The sequence below is a fragment of the Tenrec ecaudatus genome, chromosome 3 (assembly GCF_050624435.1).
Source record: "Tenrec ecaudatus isolate mTenEca1 chromosome 3, mTenEca1.hap1, whole genome shotgun sequence".
In the NCBI taxonomy this organism is placed as follows: domain Eukaryota; kingdom Metazoa; phylum Chordata; class Mammalia; order Afrosoricida; family Tenrecidae; genus Tenrec; species Tenrec ecaudatus.
This window is the reverse complement of record NC_134532.1, coordinates 123,990,687-124,009,661: the sequence shown is the minus strand read 5'-3', so window position 1 is coordinate 124,009,661 and position 18,975 is coordinate 123,990,687. Positions and strand designations below refer to the sequence as shown.

At 38.1% G+C, this 18,975-nt stretch overlaps 1 protein-coding gene across 1 annotated transcript in view; it reads right to left on the bottom strand.

Moving 5' to 3' along the window:
* STPG2 (sperm tail PG-rich repeat containing 2) overlaps positions 1 to 18,975 on the bottom strand; it is a 329,121-nt gene that overhangs the window by 273,536 nt on the left and 36,610 nt on the right. The window contains exons 4-5 of the mRNA XM_075543545.1: positions 16,362 to 16,474; positions 13,048 to 13,159 (exon numbers count right to left, since the gene is read on the bottom strand). Coding sequence (XP_075399660.1) covers positions 13,048 to 13,159; positions 16,362 to 16,474 — 225 coding nt within the window. The remainder of the gene's footprint in view (positions 1 to 13,047; positions 13,160 to 16,361; positions 16,475 to 18,975) is intronic.

Sequence of the window (18,975 nt, the reverse complement as noted above, 5' to 3'; positions counted from 1 at the left end):
GAAGACAAAATACATTTTAAATGCCCTCAATATTCTCCTATTTAAGAATAATTTTATAATTTCCATTGAATTTGGACATCGACAGCATTAAAAAGCACTCCATTATTTCTAATGCCAAGGTTCTTGGAACTCACCAAGATGGCCCCTTTGGCCAGTCAAATAAATGTCCTACCTACATGTGTGTTAAGCAGGGTAGACTAGAGAAACAAATCCAGGGAGACCGTCATATGTGTATAAGGGAGAATTTTGTATCAAAGAGCAATTGTACATTAAGAAAACATGCCAGCCCAGCCATGTCCATACTAGTCTACAAGTTCCCCTTTAGACTCACACAGCCATGCAATGATGCAGAATGCAGGAAGATCACAGGCCAGTGTGTGGAAAGTCTTGTGCATTCAGGCATGGTAGAAGTATCTCAACACTGGTGAGGGACTCCACGTGGCTCCTGAAGTTCCAGGGCTCTGGCTCTATCAGCACAGCTCATGTGCATTGTCAACAGGAATTTCTCACGGGGAGTGTCTGTGTCCTGTCTCCAGAGAGCTATTTATGTCCTTCCCACCTCCAAATAAACTCATCCAGTTGCGACCTTATTGACAGGCTAGGTTGAACTGCCACAAACCACTCCTTGTCAACATGACACTTTTACACAACTTTGGGCCATATATAAGTTTTGGGGGAGTGCGTGATGGGGACCAAATGCCCATCTATAGACAGCTGGACACCCCTTCCAGAGGGGTAGTGTGGAGGAGATGGGCCACTCAGGGTTCAGTGTAGCAACAATGAAAGTCAAAACCTTCCTCTAGTTCCTGAACGCTTCCTCCCCTCCCAATCATCATGACCCCAATTCTACCTTGCCTTGCGGAGCTGGTTATAACAGAGGATGTACAGCGGTGCAGTAGGGATCTGGAGGGACAGGGAATCTAGGACAGACGAACCCCTCAACACCAGCGGTGGGAGTGGCAACACCAGGAGGGAAAGAGGTGTAGAAAGGGAGAACCGATCTCGGAGATCTATGTGTAACCTCCTCTCTGGGAGATGGGCAATGGGGAGGCGGGTGAGGGGAGATGCCGGGGAGTGTAAGATAAGATATAATAATTATTTATAAACTATCAAGGGACCAGGGGTGTTATAGGGGAGGGAGGGGGATAGGGGGAAAAAAGGGAAACAGAGCTGATTCCAGGAACCCAAGTGGAAGGTGAATTATGAGAATGACGAGTGCAACAAATGTATAAGGGTGCTTTGCTCAATTGATGTATGTACAGACTGTGATAAGAGCCTTATGAGCCCCAATAAAAAGATTAAAATTAAAAAAAAAATGTTTGGCAAATGGTAGCAAGTAATGTCATGGGTAAATAAGGGCTCTCTTCTCTATTTTTCAGTTGAGTTTGTAATTTTCCACAATTAGAAGATATACAAAGCATGAAAAAATGATCTTTTGGAAAAGCTGAAAATAACTGTCATAGAAATAATAAAGATATAAATGTATATTATGAAAAAAAGCATATCTGTACCTAATAGGATAAAACTAAAATATATACAATTCAATATGTGCCACCCTTATTTAAGCATAAAAATCTATAAGTGAACAAAACAAAATTTTCCTATACTTACATGAACACCTACATCATAAACCTAGGAACATGTCCCTATGCATATATTCCCCCACCAATGAAAGTTTTTAAGCCAGCCACTTCATGGCTTTATCCTCCCCATTCTGGGTATCCAATATTTATACTCCCCACTAACACCAACCCATTGATCTGAGGAGATAATCATATTCTTTGATGTGAAGAATCTTCATTCCAGTTGGAACCTTGTGAGTCTGCATCCATAAGCAAGGTCAAATCAGGACAGGCCATCCATAAAATCAGCAGCAATATGCACCAACTCACAGGTTCAAAAATCTTCTCTTCACCTAGTCAGGTTCTGGTCAACTTAATCTGGGCTGCCTCACTTAGTCTCACCAGGGTGTCTATTGGTCACCTTTAGACCCTCAGCACTTTAAACCCTCAGCACTGTCACAAATTCTCAGCAACCTTATTCTCTTTGTGCTAGGTCATGAACTCCAGCTCTCATCTTCTCCGTTAGTCCCTGTGAACCAGGTCCTAGGGCATCAGCGGCCAGAGTCAACCCATCTCTTTATTGCTGTGTTCTCTCACTTCTCGACTAGTGGATCCAGGTGGTCACCTAGCAAGCATTTTAGCCTACTAACAGACTCCCTTTAATGTTCACTGTTAATACCTAGAGAGAAGAGTTTCTTCCTGATTCCAGATTTTTCCAGCATCAAGCACTAACCATTAGTTCAAAATTCAAAAATTGAAAGCGTTCCTTTCCCCCCCCCCCCAATAGCCCCCTAGGCAAGTCTCTTCACCTTCAAATGTCCTGAGCACTCAACACATACACACTTGGTAGGACTTAACTTTTCTGAGCCTTCTTTGCAGACATGTCCTAAACTCCTTTAAAGATCAAATTTTAATGGCTCAAGGAAAGTGGGCTTACAAGCTCTCTATTTTCATAATCAATAATCAATCCTATCAATCATTATATAAACAATAATAAGTGGGATATTCTAATGCTAAACATATGTGTGCATCAAGAGTTTACCAAGAGAGTAGTACGAGAACTCACAGACGGGGAGAAGATTTTTAGCAAGGACACAGCAAACAAAGAATGTATTACTAAAATCTACAATACCCTATTAGACTCCAATAAGAAAAAAAATAAGATGGTCCTCTGAGGAGATGGGCAAAAGACATGAGCAAACGTTTCAGTAGGGAGAAAGTCCGACTGGCCAATAAGCACATGAGAAAATGTTCCAAAACATTAGTCATCAGAGAAATGCAAATTAAAACAACTATGAGATACTATCTAACACCCTTGAGGATAGCCCATTTCAAAAAGTCAGAGAGTAACAAATGTTGGAGGTGATGTGGTGAGTTGGGAATTCTCATCCACTGCTGGTGATCTTGTAGATATGTACAGCCACTTTGGAGAGCAATCTGGTGATATCTAAAACAAATGAAAATGGGTTACCTTAACCCCAGCAAGCCTCCTACTGGGCATACACCCAGAAGAAGTAAGAAACAGGCTATGACCAATTATCTGTGCTCCAAAGTTCATTGCAGCACAATACACAATCACAAAGAATTGGAAATCACCTCAATTTCCATTGATAGATGAATGGATTAGAAAATTCTGGCACATACACACAATGAAGTACTATGAATCCCTAAAAAGCAGATGAACACATGAAGAACATTGACTCATGAGAAGAACTTGAGGAAATTATACTAAGTGATGTTAGCCAAGCATAAAAGGACAAGTATAACAAGAGTCCACCGAGGTAAGATCAATTAGCGCAATGGGTACAGAAGTAATGCTATTTAATACACAAGTCATGGGTTGAGGTACAGGCACTTGTTGTGGGGGGATAGGGAAAAATGGAGTGGGGGGATCTTTGGTGTTGAGAGAGTAGGGCACTAATCCACCCTTGGGGAGGGTATTGTTTATATTTCCACGGGAAAGGTAGTGAAAGTGCAGACCTCATCATGGCACACCAAGCCTGGAGGACAATGTGGCCACAGGGAGCAACCCATTAACTGAGATGACTATGGGGTTGGCCCCAATCCAAATTATGGTGATCACCTCCCCAGAAGAGTGTGCTATATAGGCACTAAAGCCACATGCTGGGGAGAGGCCCAGCCTGCCCACAGTAAACTAAGAAGGAAAGAGAGTGAGGGCCTAGACTTCATCCTGGCAGACCAAGCCCTGACGGTAACTTCCCTTCTCGCAGAAGTTAAGGCACAGGGAGGACAACAGCTCAAGATATGACATCTCCTCAAGAAAGCATAGAGATATGGGGGGCACCTCTGGAGACACAGTGCGGGGTGTGAGTCTGGTCTGACCCCTCACAGTGGGGAAGAACCAAGAAGGGGACATATAGATCAGCAATGGGAGCAGAGTCACAAAAGCCCTGAGGAATCCCAAAAATAGATGGCAGACTCAGAGGCGCAGTGCCTGGAGCCCCGCCAGATTGGTGAGGAGACAGTCATTAAGGTCAACGGACATTCCTGGAACTATGAATGGGTTTTCACTCTTTTTAATTTTTTTCTTATTAGCTGGTTTTGTTTTCTCTAGTCCTGCCTTTGTTGTTTCCATATGTCTATCTATATGAGATAGGCATGAGAAGCAAACCTAAGGAGAAAGCAATGGGACCGACAGTTCATGGGGAAGAGGAGGCAGGGAATGGGAGTGGTGAGAAAATAAACTAATGGATAAGAGAACAACTAGGGAGCTAAAATCGAGGGTGAGGGAGTGTAGAGTTCCATGAGGGGTTGGATCAACCATAATCTAGCTGAGAGGAACTACAGAGATGCAAATGAGGAGTGAGTGTGATAGTGGGACAGGAGGAAGGTAAAAGGAAATAGAAGAGAGAACTAGGAAGCAAAATTATTTATAAAGGTACAAACATTGACATGTTTATGTAAATGTATTAATACACAAAAACTGGAGTATTGGCCTATATACGTACATTTAGAAGGCAATGCATTGAAGTAGTGGATGGACTTTGGGTCTCTACTTAAGTATTTCCCTCAACACAAGCACACTTGGTTCTAACAATCTGTCAATGGGCGATGCACATCTTCCCAACACGATCTCTGAAGACAAACTGGATGCATAAGCAAATTTGGTGATAAAAGTAGATGGTGTCCGGTTATTAAAAGATATAACATTAGGAATCGTAAAAGTTTGGAGCTAAACAAGCGACCATCTAGCAGGGAATCAACACAGCCAACATGGAAGAAGTACACCAGTCTATGTGATCATGAGGTGTGGATGGGAACAGGCACCAGAAGTTCAAAAATAACCTCATTGAGGTGAAGGAAAGGGGTTGAGGTAGAGACCCAGAGCCCATGCAGGGCTAATAGGACATTCCATCAGAGGAGCCACATAGAAGACACATCCAGGGGGCAGTATAGCACCGACAAAACACACAACACTCCTCTGGGTCCACAATCCTTCCTCCCCACCCACCATTATGATTCAGTCCTACCTCCCAAATCCAGCTACTCTGGCATACATACATTGGTACAGATGAGAGCTTTCAATTTATGGAATTCAGAATAGACAAACCCCTCAGACACAGTAACTGGAGTAATGACTTCATGAGGATAAGCGGGAGAAGGGAGCAGTAGGAGAACTGATAACAGTGATGGTGAAATAACCTCCCTTGAGGGATGAATACCAGTAGGTGAAGGGATAGAAGGGGTGGTGTAAGATATGTATAAAAACAATACATAATATATTAAGGGTTCACAAGGGTGGCAGGGCAGGGGAGGGAGGGAAAAAGAGGAACTGCTATCAGGGGTTCAAGAAGAAAGTTAATGTTTTGAATTTGTTGATGGGAATATTTGAACATAATCATTTAATATAATGGATGTATGGACTGTTATAATAGCTGTAAGATCCCCCAATAAAATAATTTATTTGAAAAAAATTAAAAAGAGGTTGACAAACGGAGAAACCCGAGGTAGGGTGGCTATGAATGGGAACCAAAAAAAAAAATTACTTTCCCCTATCTTCATAGTTTTGTACACCTCATTGCCTGTAATGTTCTGCTCCACTGACACCCACTTTTCCTTTAAAGCGCAGCCATAACATACCTTAAAAACCTTACCATGGCCAAAGCCAGTGAGTTTTTCCTCAGAAGTCTTATTATATCTTATTTTTTCCCACTTATTATTGTTTACTTATTTGCTTCTTCCACCAAAGTGTGAACTTCTTAATAAAAAAGTTTTGCCCTGTTCATCATCCTTCTGTCCAGTGTTCAACCAATATTCATTAAATGTAAAAGGATTATTTTCTGAGATTACTATGACACTGTTTTTATACATATATACACTCTAATCTCATTATATTCTCGCAATAATCTTTTTGTGGATATTATTAATCACATTTTAGCGCATTAGGGGAAGAGTATCAATCGTAGATTGCAAACTGCAGCTGTATGTGATAAAGCAAGAATTTGAATGGCATGTAGTTCTAAAGATAAAACTCTTCACCAGCAAACCATGAATAGTTAAAACAGTGTTTTCTCTATTTTTCTAGCACAAATGAGTATAATTCCAGCATATTATAATCACTGATAACAATACAAACGATTGTACAATCAATCATAGTATGATTTTAAATTGTTATTTAAAAAATAACCAAATACTTCCAATACTCACTCCACGTCTCTCACATAATTTTACTTTTAGCAGCCAAATTACTTTAAAACAGCCACAATGTATTTCTCACAACAATTAATTGTCAAGTGCCTGGTATAAATAATGCCAGACAATTAAATTAATAAATGTTACAGACTAGCAATAATAAGTGGAGATGTAAAATTTTGACATAAAAATAATGAAAGTCTGTGGAAAAGAGAAAATGCTGGGAATAATAAAATAATCACAAATGTCTATAGATTATTTCAGTCCTTATTATTGATCTTTTAAGTTTGACTTACTTGACTTTATAACTTTCTACTTAAGATCAGATATTAGTAAATTATTTTTATGTATCTTATACCAGTCCATTAAAAAACCCTATTTTATAAATTTATATCTTTAAAATAGAACTTTTAAGACTATAATAACAAATTGTTATATAAATGAAAAGAAATCAAAAATCTGAAATGCAGTTTACAGTCAGATTTAAATAATATTTCATATACATTGTTTCAAGCTATTTCTACCAGTCAGAACCTAAAGATGAACTAAAACTTTTTCCTTTAGGTTTACTCGAGAGAATTACAAGGCAAATTTTCATATATTTCCACATAATTTTTAAAATTCTGCTTTAATACCTATGGGAAATACATGAATAAATAAAAGTTTTATGTCAATAAAGGTCCAAACTATTGGCGCCATCTAGTGAAATTTTACTAAATTTTTAACTTATGAAGTAAATACAGCAGCTTCATTAGTTTTGTTCTTTTTAAATCAAAGTACTCCATTAGAAATAAATTTTAAGTATTTCTGCATATTAAGCTCTTAAAGACCTTATGCATATTAATAAATAAATTTTAAAGATTTTTCACTGCAATATGTATTCCTGTGAAAATTAATGAGATTGAATAAAAAGTTAATGTTTGTGTTTATTTAATAAGAATGATCGGTAGATAACAACATCATATGATACATTCAAAAATTAATTAGAAATAACACTAGGTCCAAAATAGAATTAACTAGATCTCACAGAGAGTTATGGTAAATAAAGTTCACAACTATAAATAAAGTCCCATATTTATTTGACTGTAATTGTGTCATATATTAGATTACATTACTAGTTGTGCCATAAAGAAATGCTTAAATCTAAAGACACTGGGCACTTAATTTTTTAATTATCTTACTTCTTTGGAACTTGGTCTGCTAATTTTTTTAAGTGAGAATAACTAGAAGAAATGAGACATCTACAAAATCTTTAACTCAAATATGAAAATCAAAATACTCATTTTACATTTTTTAATTATTTCCTTTAAAAATCATTATTAAGGATTATGTACTGCAGTTCACTAACATTGATTTTTTTTTATATAAAGTAAGTAGAATGTAACATTTTAGCCTCTACAAATGTACTACTTAAGCAGGAACATAAGAAAAATACACAAAAAAAATCTGTACAACTAGGAAATAATGCTATTCAAATTATCTATGTTTAAAAACCTCTTACAATTCAATAATAAAAAATGGATAACTGAAATTTTAAATAGTCAAAGATTTTAAGTAGAAACTTCTCCAAAGGATATACACAAATGACCAATAAGCACACGAAATGCTTCATGACATTAACAGTAGTTAGGGAAATATGAAACAAATTGTATTTTGTTATACACTAACTCATTATGAATTCTATTGAAAGTAACATGGACTACCAAAAAAATAAATGAACGTGACCAGGAGGAAGTACAGCCAGAATACTCCTCAGAGGCACCAATGCCAAAACTCCACCTCCCGGTCTTCTGGAGGTGTTGTCAGGAGTGCCCAGCCCCTGGAGCAGGACATCCCGTGAGGTAAGAGGGAGGAGCACTGAAAAGGGAGGAGGGCCTCCAGGAGAGGGATGAGACAGGGGCTGCAACAATGGGCTCAGGCATAGTTATGAGGATGGAGCTGGACTGAGCAGTGCTTCATTCAAACCCGTCAGCCACTCTACAGGAGAAAGACGAGGCTCTCTACTTGCACAAGGATTTTCAGTCTCAGAAATGGTGCACAGCATCACTGTGACGTGGGATCAACTCTGTGACAGGCTTGGTTGGGGGCTGATACTTACGGGAGTGTGATGATTTCCCTTCGGGCTTTAAAACTAGTTACTTCTGGATCTTGTTCCTAGCCGGGATTCTCAAAATTAAGGTATTTTTCTAGAGTGCCTACCAGGTATTACGAGCTACTGAAAATTTTGCAGGACTTCACCACTGCAAGTACTTTGCATATTCTGATTTAGCTGATTTTACATAGCTGAAACCATGAAGGATAGGAGGCACACTCGCTATTCTAGATGTGACTGTGATTCAGAATGAAAAGCTGAACCTTGCTTTCCAGGCGTAGCTTGGAAATTGGCACACATTCGATCTTAACATCATACAAGAGCAGTAGATTTGCCACAATTGTGAGTCCTTTCTAAACTGAGAGAGCTAAGGCAATATTACAATTCTGTTATCATCTCGTCATAAAAGTAATCTCCACTTTGTGGATCAATAAAACCCTAAAAGGGCAGTGGTTCAAACCCACCAACAGCTCTTGAGAGAAATCTGTGCAATCTACTTTTATAAAGATCCGCAGCCTTGGAAACACCATGGTGCAGTTCTAACCTTTCCTATTGGGTCAAAATGGACTCAACAGCAGAGAATTTTATTTGTTTTAATTCTACCTGTAGCTACACAACAATAGATTTTGTCGTCAATAAATCAGTTTCTTCTGGGTAATATTGAACTCTACATTTTATCCCCAATGATTGTCATGGCTTGAATTGTGTCTCCCCAAAACATATGTCAACTTGACTATGCCATGATTCTGAGTGGGTTGATAGTTAGGTAATGATGCAATTTGGCAATTACATAGTGATATAATTATGTGATGATGTGATGTGATGTGATGGGCCAATCAATTCTAAGGGGATCTGGGTAAGATACAATACCCTTACTCAGATCACAGCCCTGGTCTGAGGTAAGAGGGGTTCCCCTGGAGTAAATATAGCCTGCATAAACTTTTCTCTTTAGATACATAAAAAGATAAAAGTGAGCAGAGAGGTAAGAACACTAGTACTACCAAAGAAAAGAGAGCCAGCAGCAGAGTACATCCTTTGAACTCCAGGTCCCTGTCTGAGAATTTCCTAGGTCTAAGGGAAGTTTTATGTCAAAACACATGGAAATTTCTAAGGAACACCAGGCCCATGGATGTTAAAAGGAAACGAGGACATTTCTCTAGAGCTGAAAGAGGCAGAAAGTCTCCCCTGGAGCCAATGTTCTACGGTCAGACTTCTAGCCTCTTACACTGGGACAGAACCCATCTGTTAGGGCTTTCATAGTAGCACTTGATAACTAAGACATCTGTTAAACTACAGGGTCTGCAAAAAAGAGGAAGACACTTAATGGGATAGATTGAAATAGTGACTGCAACAGTGAGCCTAAATACGAAGGGTAGCTTCTTCCCACACACCCCCAAAACTGGAAAAAAGCTCTGCTAGGCGGTGCTTTCACTTTCATAGTACACATTTCCCCACTGGGCGAGCATGGAGCAATTCTCTCTGAGTTAGCGCACCCAGTGGCATCACCTGGGAAGGTTCTCTCTGGTCAATGTGAATTTTTTGATAAAAGCAGTTTTACTTGAACTTCATTTTTTAGGGATGGCCGATTTAAGAGAACACCACGTTGCTGTCAAATTGTGTTTTCTGCATTGTTATAGTTTATTGTGCCAGCCTGGCCGATAAATACAAGTAGGATTAACTGAAGGGCAGAGGGATAAATGGCTCGGTGAGCCTCACCTTGGTTGTTCTGTGCGTCAGTTTAAAGGGGTACACTACCTGTAGGATGCCTAGCCTGTGGACTGTGTCGCTGCAAGTTGAGGTCCCGTTAAGCCCACACGATTGGAATGTTCATCTCTGGAGCTGGGGACTGACAGTTGATGACAGTTGGGGACCTGCCTTGCTGTTTGCTGCCTGGGTATATATAGCCCAGCTCTCTCTACAGAAGGGGACTGGCACCTGGCAGCTCTCAAAACTTGAAGGACTGCTAGTGTCTCACTGCTTTATAATTTAACTGTTAATTTCTTGTATTATCTATCTGTATATTATTTAATGGTTTATTTCTTGAATTATAAATCTATCTTTATAAATATATTTATATATAATTACTAGCAATCTGGTTTGTCTCTCTAGAGAACCCTGTCCAATACACCTGCTAAGAAAAAAATGCCACAGAAATTGTTGTGATGTTGAACACAACTTACAAGGACAGCACTATGGGAAAAACTCAAGTGTATGAGTGGTTTTCTCACAAGCCTCACTCTAAATGTCTGTCAACTTCTCATACAGATGAAAATGTCAACAACATTTATATACTTGTGCTCATTGGACCATTAAAGAGATGGGAAAGTTATCTGGACTATCTTGGAGCTTAGGTCAGCAAATTTTAACCAAAGATAGGGAATGAGAAGGCCCCTGTGAAATTTGTACCTCGCATTCTGACTGAGCAGGAAAAAGAACATCGACTGGAAACATGCTGTACTTTAAAAAAAAAAAAAAAAAAAGCACACATCAATCATGCCAGTGGAAGTCACCATTTTCACCTTACCCAAATAAAAAGCTTGTCAAGTGAAATAAAAGATCAAGATGATGCTCATTTGTTTTCTGATGTAAGGGGGATAGTGCATTTGGAATTTGTTCCGCCAGGTCAGACTGTTCATCAAGCTTTCTATTTAGAGGGTCTGAAAAGATTGTGTAACAGTGTGCAACAAAAATGGCCTGATTTGTGGCAAATGGGGGTTTCATTGGTTTTGCCACCACGACAATGCACCTCTCTTGCAGCCATCTCAGAGTACCAGCTTTGGGCATAAAACAGCATGCATCTCTTGCCTCATGTACCTTACTCACCTGACCTTGCTCCATGCAACTTCTTTTTGCTTCTGAGAATGAAGAAGGGCATGAAAGAACAGTGATTTGATGTAGAAGCGGTGAAGAAAAAAATGAGGCAGGTGCTGTCAGCCATCCAAACAGATAAGTTTGAAAAATGTTTCCAAGAAAGGAATCGCAGGTTTGACAAATGCATTAAGTGCAATGGAGAGTACTTTTAAGGTGATAAGGTTGTTTTGTGGGAAAAAAAATTAAATATATAGCTTTGAAAAAAATTCCATTTTTTTTAGTACAGCCCCCCACCCCTGTGATCTGCTTCCATAAGGTTTACTGCCAAGAAATCCCCCCTAGGGGCCAGCTCCACTCTGCCATGTGGGGTTGCTGTCAATCTGAACAGACGCAACAGCACTTGACAACAATTAGGATTCAGCAGAAAATAAAAGGCATCCCATGCAAGAGAAAATTTTCATTGAAATTGTTATTGATTGTCCTCATTTTATTCTACAATACTAGATCCATCTTAAATAAGCATTCTATAATTCCCGTGTCTTTAATGGTCAATAAAATAATATCGAAAATCCCAGGAATTTATTTGCTTATAAATTCCAAATGAGTAAACTGAGATACAGCTGTAAAAGGAAGAATTCATAGAATTTTGGATTTTGTGTAAATTTTAAAAATTTAAAACTGCTGCCGCCAAGTGAATTATGACTCAAGTCCATCAGAACTTTCTATGTTACAGAGTACAGCTGCTCTATGGCATTCCTTCCACAGTAATATGTTCAGAAGTAGGCCTTTCTTGAGCAGTACCACTGGATGGGCTCCCACTGTCAACCTTGAGCTTGGAAGTACAGCACAGACTATTGCCTCTCCTGGGCATCTGTGTGTAGCAGTCTCACAGTACTAATGAGTTCTGTTCGAAAATCTTTCTTTAAGCCAAATTTGAATGTAAATTGAAACACATTATCATTCTTATCTAACGTCGGTTAGTCAAATTTTTGTTTTAGTGCACTTGTCGAAGCATAAAACATTAAAGAAATACTCCCATGTATACCAAAGTATCTTTAACATAATAACACAATGATAATAATAATGTTTGGGTGTGTATCACAAAGTATGCTTGTTATTTAAACTACTATACAAACCTCAACTTTTTAATATAACAGGTTTTACAAGAATTTTTTTAACTACAGGTTGTGCATATGTTTGTAACCCAAGGACTACCTGTATAAACATACACTACCCAGAACTAGGAAGTTGGAGAACTTAAAATGTACTTATAAGACTACTCCCCCCAAATTGTGCTTAATTCTGGGTATCATGCCAAAAAAAGGAGGGGGGCATTTTCAAACTGAAGAAGGTCCCCCGATGACTGACCTTGATGTCAAATAATGAGAACAAGTCAAAGATACTTAGAGGTAGTTCCCCTAACTGGGAAAATTTTAAGGAGAGCTAAATCATGCAAAGATGTAAAATAACAAGTGGGCTGTCAAATTTATGTCAGTATAAGGACATTTTAAGAAATAGTTGTCCACTATTGAAATAAGAAACCTTGAGAGTACCCAAAATTTACTCCAAAAAGTTGATTCCAGCTCATAGTAACCCCACATGACGGTTCAGAATATTTGTAAATCTTTTCGAGAGCAGATAACCACCTCTTTCTCCTGCAAGTGGCTGGGAGATTTGAACCGCTGATTTTAAGGTACCACTAAAATGTTTTCCCAAAGCATCACCAGGGCACTTTAGGACAAGTGAGTCTTTAAATACAAGGTTGTTTAAGCAGAAATAGTGACTACTTGACTAGAATATTAAATATGCCTCCTTCCACTTATACTCATTGAGTACATAGTACCGGGCAAGAGGGATTAACCTTGAGGTAACAGGATTCAGGGATCTAACAAATTGCAAAATCAACGAAGTAGCTACTTTTCAGCTTACCTTTTTTTCTTCCTGTGATATTATTACATCATAAAACCGTGGGAAATGGGAGGAACAATCTTGCTGTTGCTCTTTCTTGATGTTAATGTTTTCATAGTGCGGTGTCTTTTCCCTTTAAAAAATTGAGAGAAATTGAACAGTACTCGATTTCAAATATGAACAATGTGTACATAAGGAAATGGAATATTTTTACAGCAGCATTTCCAAAAATTTAAGTATACAATATGATCATCTAGGTGTGGTAGACAATTTCTACATGGGGTTACCTTTTTGGGGGGGAATGAGTACAAATATGGATCTCTACACAAGCCCATGGACTTTCCATCACCTCATATGCATGTGACAATGGGCTATTGAATAAGGAAGACTGCAAAAGAATTGTTGCATGCTGAGGAGAAAAGCAATGGGACCTACATATCCAGAGGGAGGTGGCGGGAGAAGGACAAGGGAGTAGGGAACTGAGATCAAACAACGCCACACAAAGGGCAGCAACTAGGGAATTGAAATCAACAGTGAGGACATAGAGATCTTGGGAGTGTTGGTGCAACAGCAATCTAGCTGAGAGGAATTACTAAGAGGCGGAAGAAGGGCAAGTGCAATCATGGAGCAGGCAGAAGGTAAAAGGAAACAGGGAAGATCTAGTAAGCAAAGCTAAGGATAGAGGTATAAACATAGGTGTGCACATAGTAAATACATTATTTCATAAAAATAGGTGTTGGCCTATGTACATATATTTATATGGCAATGGACTGGGATAGTGGATGGACTTCAGGCCTCTGCTCATGCTCTCCCTCAATGCAAGAACACTTTGCTCTACCAACCTGGCATTCTGTGATGCTCACTCTACTGGCACAATCGCTGAAGACAAAACAGGTGCATAAGCAAATGTGGTGAAGAAAGTGGATGGTGCTCAGCTATCAAAATATATTGCATCTGGGGTCTTAAAGGTTTGAAGTTAAACATGCGGCCATCTAGCAGAAAAGCAAGAGCCCACATGGAAGAAGCACATCAGCCTGTGCAATCATGAAGTGTTGACGGGATCGAGTAACAGACATCAGAAGACCCAAAACAAATAAACAAAAAACATATTGTTAAGAACAGGAGGGGTCAGAGCAGAGATCCAAAACCAATCTGTAGACAATGGGACATCTCCTCACAGAAGGGACCCAAGGAAGAGATGAGTCAACCAGGGTGCAGTGTAGCATCAATGAAATACACAATATTCCTCTGATTCCTTGAGGCTTCCTCATCCCTAATAACATGACCCAGTCCTGCCTTTCACTGTGGGCTAGACTGGAACATGTGCACAGGTATAGATAAGAGGTAAGAGCTCACTACACACAGAATGCAGGAACAGGAATGGGAATAGCAATACAAGGAGGATAGGAGGAAGGTGGGGAAATAAGGGAGGAAGGCGGAACTAATTGCAATGATTAAAACATAAACACACACACACACACACCTAGGGGGACGAACAACAGAAACCATAGGGGAAGGGATACAGTGGTTGGTATAAGATATGAAAAGAATAACTTGTAATTTATCAAGGGGTCACGAAGGTGGGGAGGAGGACCTGATACTAAGGGTTCAACAGAAAGTAAGTGTTCAGAAAATATATTGGCAACATATGTACAAATATGCTTGATGCAACTGATTTATGGATGGTTATAAGAGCTGTAAGAGCCCCCAATAAAATGTAAAAATAAATAAATAAAAAGAATTGTTGCATTTGAATTATGTTGCTGGTGAAGAATATTGAAAGAACAATAAAACTTTAGAAGAACAAATGTATCTTGAAAGAAGTGCAGGCAGATTTCTCCTACAAAGCTAGAAAGACAAGATTTCATGTTACATACCCTGATCCTGTTATCAAGAGAGACTAGTCCCTGGAAAAGGACATCATGTTGGTAAAGTACAGGGTCAGCAAAAGAGGAAGATCGTCAAGGAAATGGATCAACACTGTGGCTGCAACAATGGGCTCAAATATAACAATTGTGGGGATGACACAGGGCGGGACAGTGTTTCATTCTGTTGTACACAGGGTTGCTAAGAATCGGAGCAGACCAGACAGCATCTAACAACAACATGCACTAAAAAAGGGTTAGTTTTACTTCACAGCATATAAAACTGACATATGAATTAATAGATGGTAGGTAAGCAAACAAACCAAACAGCTAGTCTGAAAAGTGAAAAAAATGGATAAAGTACTAAATAAAACAAATATCAAGATGGGCATGATCAGGATTAGAATATTCTATAGACATTGTTTTGTTTGGGAAAATGGTGAGGATATTAAGTTTAGACTTTGTTAGGTTAAATATGCATGTTTAAGTTCTAATATAACTAAAGGAATAAAACTAAAAATTATAGGAGGGTTATTTTAATGGAAAGGAAATTTCATTTTCCTGCATAATCTTAATGGAGAAGATTATACATGCCCCAAAGCAAAGACATGTCTTATTCTTTTAGTCATAGCTATTATATTGAATATTTCTGGCACACAGCAAGAATTCCAACAAAACTTGCTTCATGAATCAACTGTATCCGAGGAGTCCAAGCAAAAGCCTAAGTCATGTCCACAGCTGACTGTACAGACGCATCTGAGTGGGTCCGGCAGGTAAACTGGGCATATGTAATAACTGCAAGTACCTGGGGAAGTTCACCCCACATATCGGAAAACTCTGGATTCTTTAAAAAATTATTCATCAAAAGGAGTGATTGCTGTACTCCATATTTAATTTTGCCTAACATGAACTCATGAGAAGGTCTTTTTTACTGTAAGAGTGGCAGAAATTGAAGACAAAATGGAATTATTTTACCAGAAATGGAATTACTTTCTAAAACTTCTAAATGTTACCTTAGCTTAATGTTATTGCTCTGAACAACAGAAAAGAATGTTGTCTAAGTCTATCATAAAGTAAAGGAGAATGAAGACAAGGACCAGGGATAGAATAGATATTCTGTATCACATTCTTTTGCATTTTATCTGATCCTTTGCCTATTTTATAATTGCATATTGTAGTACTTAGATACATGGGGATTTTTATTCAAGCACATCTCAGTCTAACTCTCAATAACAGCATAATCTTAAATATGTTCATTTATCCTCCTTGATTTCTGGACTTTTCACACACACACAGAATATCACAATAGTAACTACACACAGAGTTGCTATGAAAAGTAAATGAGGTAATATGGGTATGATATCACCTGGTTCATAAAAACATAGTAGCTTTCAGATATGAGTAAGAGTATGTTATAGTCAAGAGCATCATTAGAGGCATCACTTTTATTATTATTGATTTTTTACTTACTGGACTATCTCATAATGTCCAGGACCAGGTCCTTGTTTGGGCGGTAGGTCTCGTCTTCCCGAAGAGTTGCTAAAATGTACCCCTTTGTATTTCAGAGTTGCATTGAAAACATCCTTTAAAAAAGGTAAGGATAGTATATAATTTAAATAAGTTTCAAAATAGCATTTAATATTTCTTAAATATAAATTTAAACCAAAGGAAGTATTAGTCTAGGTGTTTGTCTGTCAAGGGGGTTTTACTGTGATAGATCCCAGTGTCACTGCCACATACCATCCACTCCTGAGCCAGCCAGAATTCCCACAGAAGTGTCTATAACTTGTGCATTCCCAAACCACTATCTCTGCTCTTGACAGTACATCAAATCATCTAAAACTTTAAGAAACATGAAAAAGAACTCCTTGACACAAAAAATGAAAAATAAGAAACTCTGTGGGAAAAAGAAACTGCTAGGCAGATTAGAATAAGCTATCAAACAACCTTAAATAGGTGAGAAAGTACCAAAATCATCATCAGATAATGTCAAACACAAAGTAAATGTAGTAAGATCATACATATAAAAATAATCAACAATAAGTGAAGCATTTTACTGGCAATGTCATCAAAGCTTAGAGTCAGAAATGAATCCTTGAGTGTCAAAAGCATGATTTGTGACATGAGACTTCAACAATCATATTTTTTCATATACTCTACAATAAATGTCAAAATTAGTCATTAATCATTAAAAAGGTCACGTCAGTGAATCTGAGCTATCTTATTTCATCAGAAAATATTCAAATAAAAGTGGATAGCATAGGACAAAGCTTCTATTAAGAGAATTATCTTCTATTAACCTAATAGAGACTAAGTTAATCAATTATTTAAGACTTTTTAAAACTATTTTTTAAACTGATGCTAAAGGTAAAGTGTAGTATGCTATTGTTAGGCGGTATTGAGTCAGTTCCATCAATAGAAACCCTATGTAAATTAGAAAATTACCACCTTTATTGCTTATATTCTTACAAAAAAAGGTATCTGTAATGAACAAGTCAATGGTCTTGCAAAATTCTATCATGTGATCTTCAGCTTTGTTTATGTAACTAAGGGCATATTTTTCAGCTACTGTTCCTCCTTCTTTGTTTCCAACTTTACATTCCAATCACCAATAATGGTCAATGCATATTGATTGCATGTTTAATCAATTTCAATCTGAAGACTTTGGTAGACTTCTTCAATCTTCATCACTAGTCTTAGTGGTTGGTACATAAATTTACAAAATAGTTGTATTTATTGGATTTCCTTGAATTCAGATAGATAGCATCCTATCGCAGATAGCATTGTACTTTGAGATATATCATAAAATGTCCTTTTTTGTCGAAGAAAGTGATGCCATGCCTCTTAAAGTTGTCATTCCCGACATAGTAAACAATATGGTTATCTGATTTAAATGTCTAGGACCAGTCTATTTCAGCTCACTAATGCCTAGGAGATCTATCTTCAGATATGGACTACATTAATGTTGTTTCTAATGATAATTGAGAAGTTGATCCTAAGTTTTTGAATAGTAATAGACACCTAGTGCAACTGATACACTGTTTTATGCAATTAAATTGGAAGTTATGTTACAGGATTATTTTTAGTACTATAGATTTGAGGATAAGTCACAAAATCATAACAACCTTTATTAAACAAAAAATGTCAAAATATTAAACTATTGTTTCTAGATCTATCCTCCATCTAGATCAAAACATTTCTGAAAGTGTTTTCATGTATCCAAACCTTCCCCCCGCAAAAAATGTTGTGCTCTATCAGGAGTAGATGCATAGAGATAATAACTGATGCAAGGGTAGTAGGGGTGGGAACAGGAGACAAGGAGAGAAGCAAACAATGTATGTGGGAGGAGGAGGGAGCACTACAACTGATTTTAAAAGTGATTTTTTTAAAAGAAAATGTTCTCAAGTTGATTTGCTGACGGTTGTACAATTCTTCTTGATGTGAGTGAGCCATTGAATTGAATGATGTGTGGATTATATGCCAATAAAACAATAATAAAAGATCAAAAGAGAAGGACATGCTAGCATTTCAAAATCTGAATGAGCTGAAGGAAAAATTCAAGCCTCAAGTTGCAATTTTAAAAAAAGAAGAAGAATTCTGTGCTCTCCATTTTATACCACATCAAAACAGAAGTTTGAGCAACTTGAAAGGAGGGGCTCAAATGGTTCCTTTTAAATGGTATTTAAGTTTAGGGAGCAAAAGGGAGTCTGGAGGGGCAAGGTAGCACTTGTAGGGTGAATGGGGTAAGTTTCCCACTGAAACTCTCGCCTCTGCTACCCTTGACGATAGAGCAGCAGTTCGTTTTTGTGTAGTGGAAAAAAAACTACTTGGCGCAACTTTCCTGGGCTTTTTCTACACCAAGACAATTTTCTTCAACCTTTTTTTCATAATATGCCTCAATGATCATCCCCTAAATCCTGTGAGATTATCTATCAGAATGACTCCTTTGGAATTCTCCCAACCGATTGCCATAATCTTCCGAGCTGACCTTTCTACCTTGAATAGAGCTGACACAGCAGCCACTACAGATCAGGTCGGTTGCGTTAGTGACTATTACTATTCTCAGTTACCATTATAACCAGTA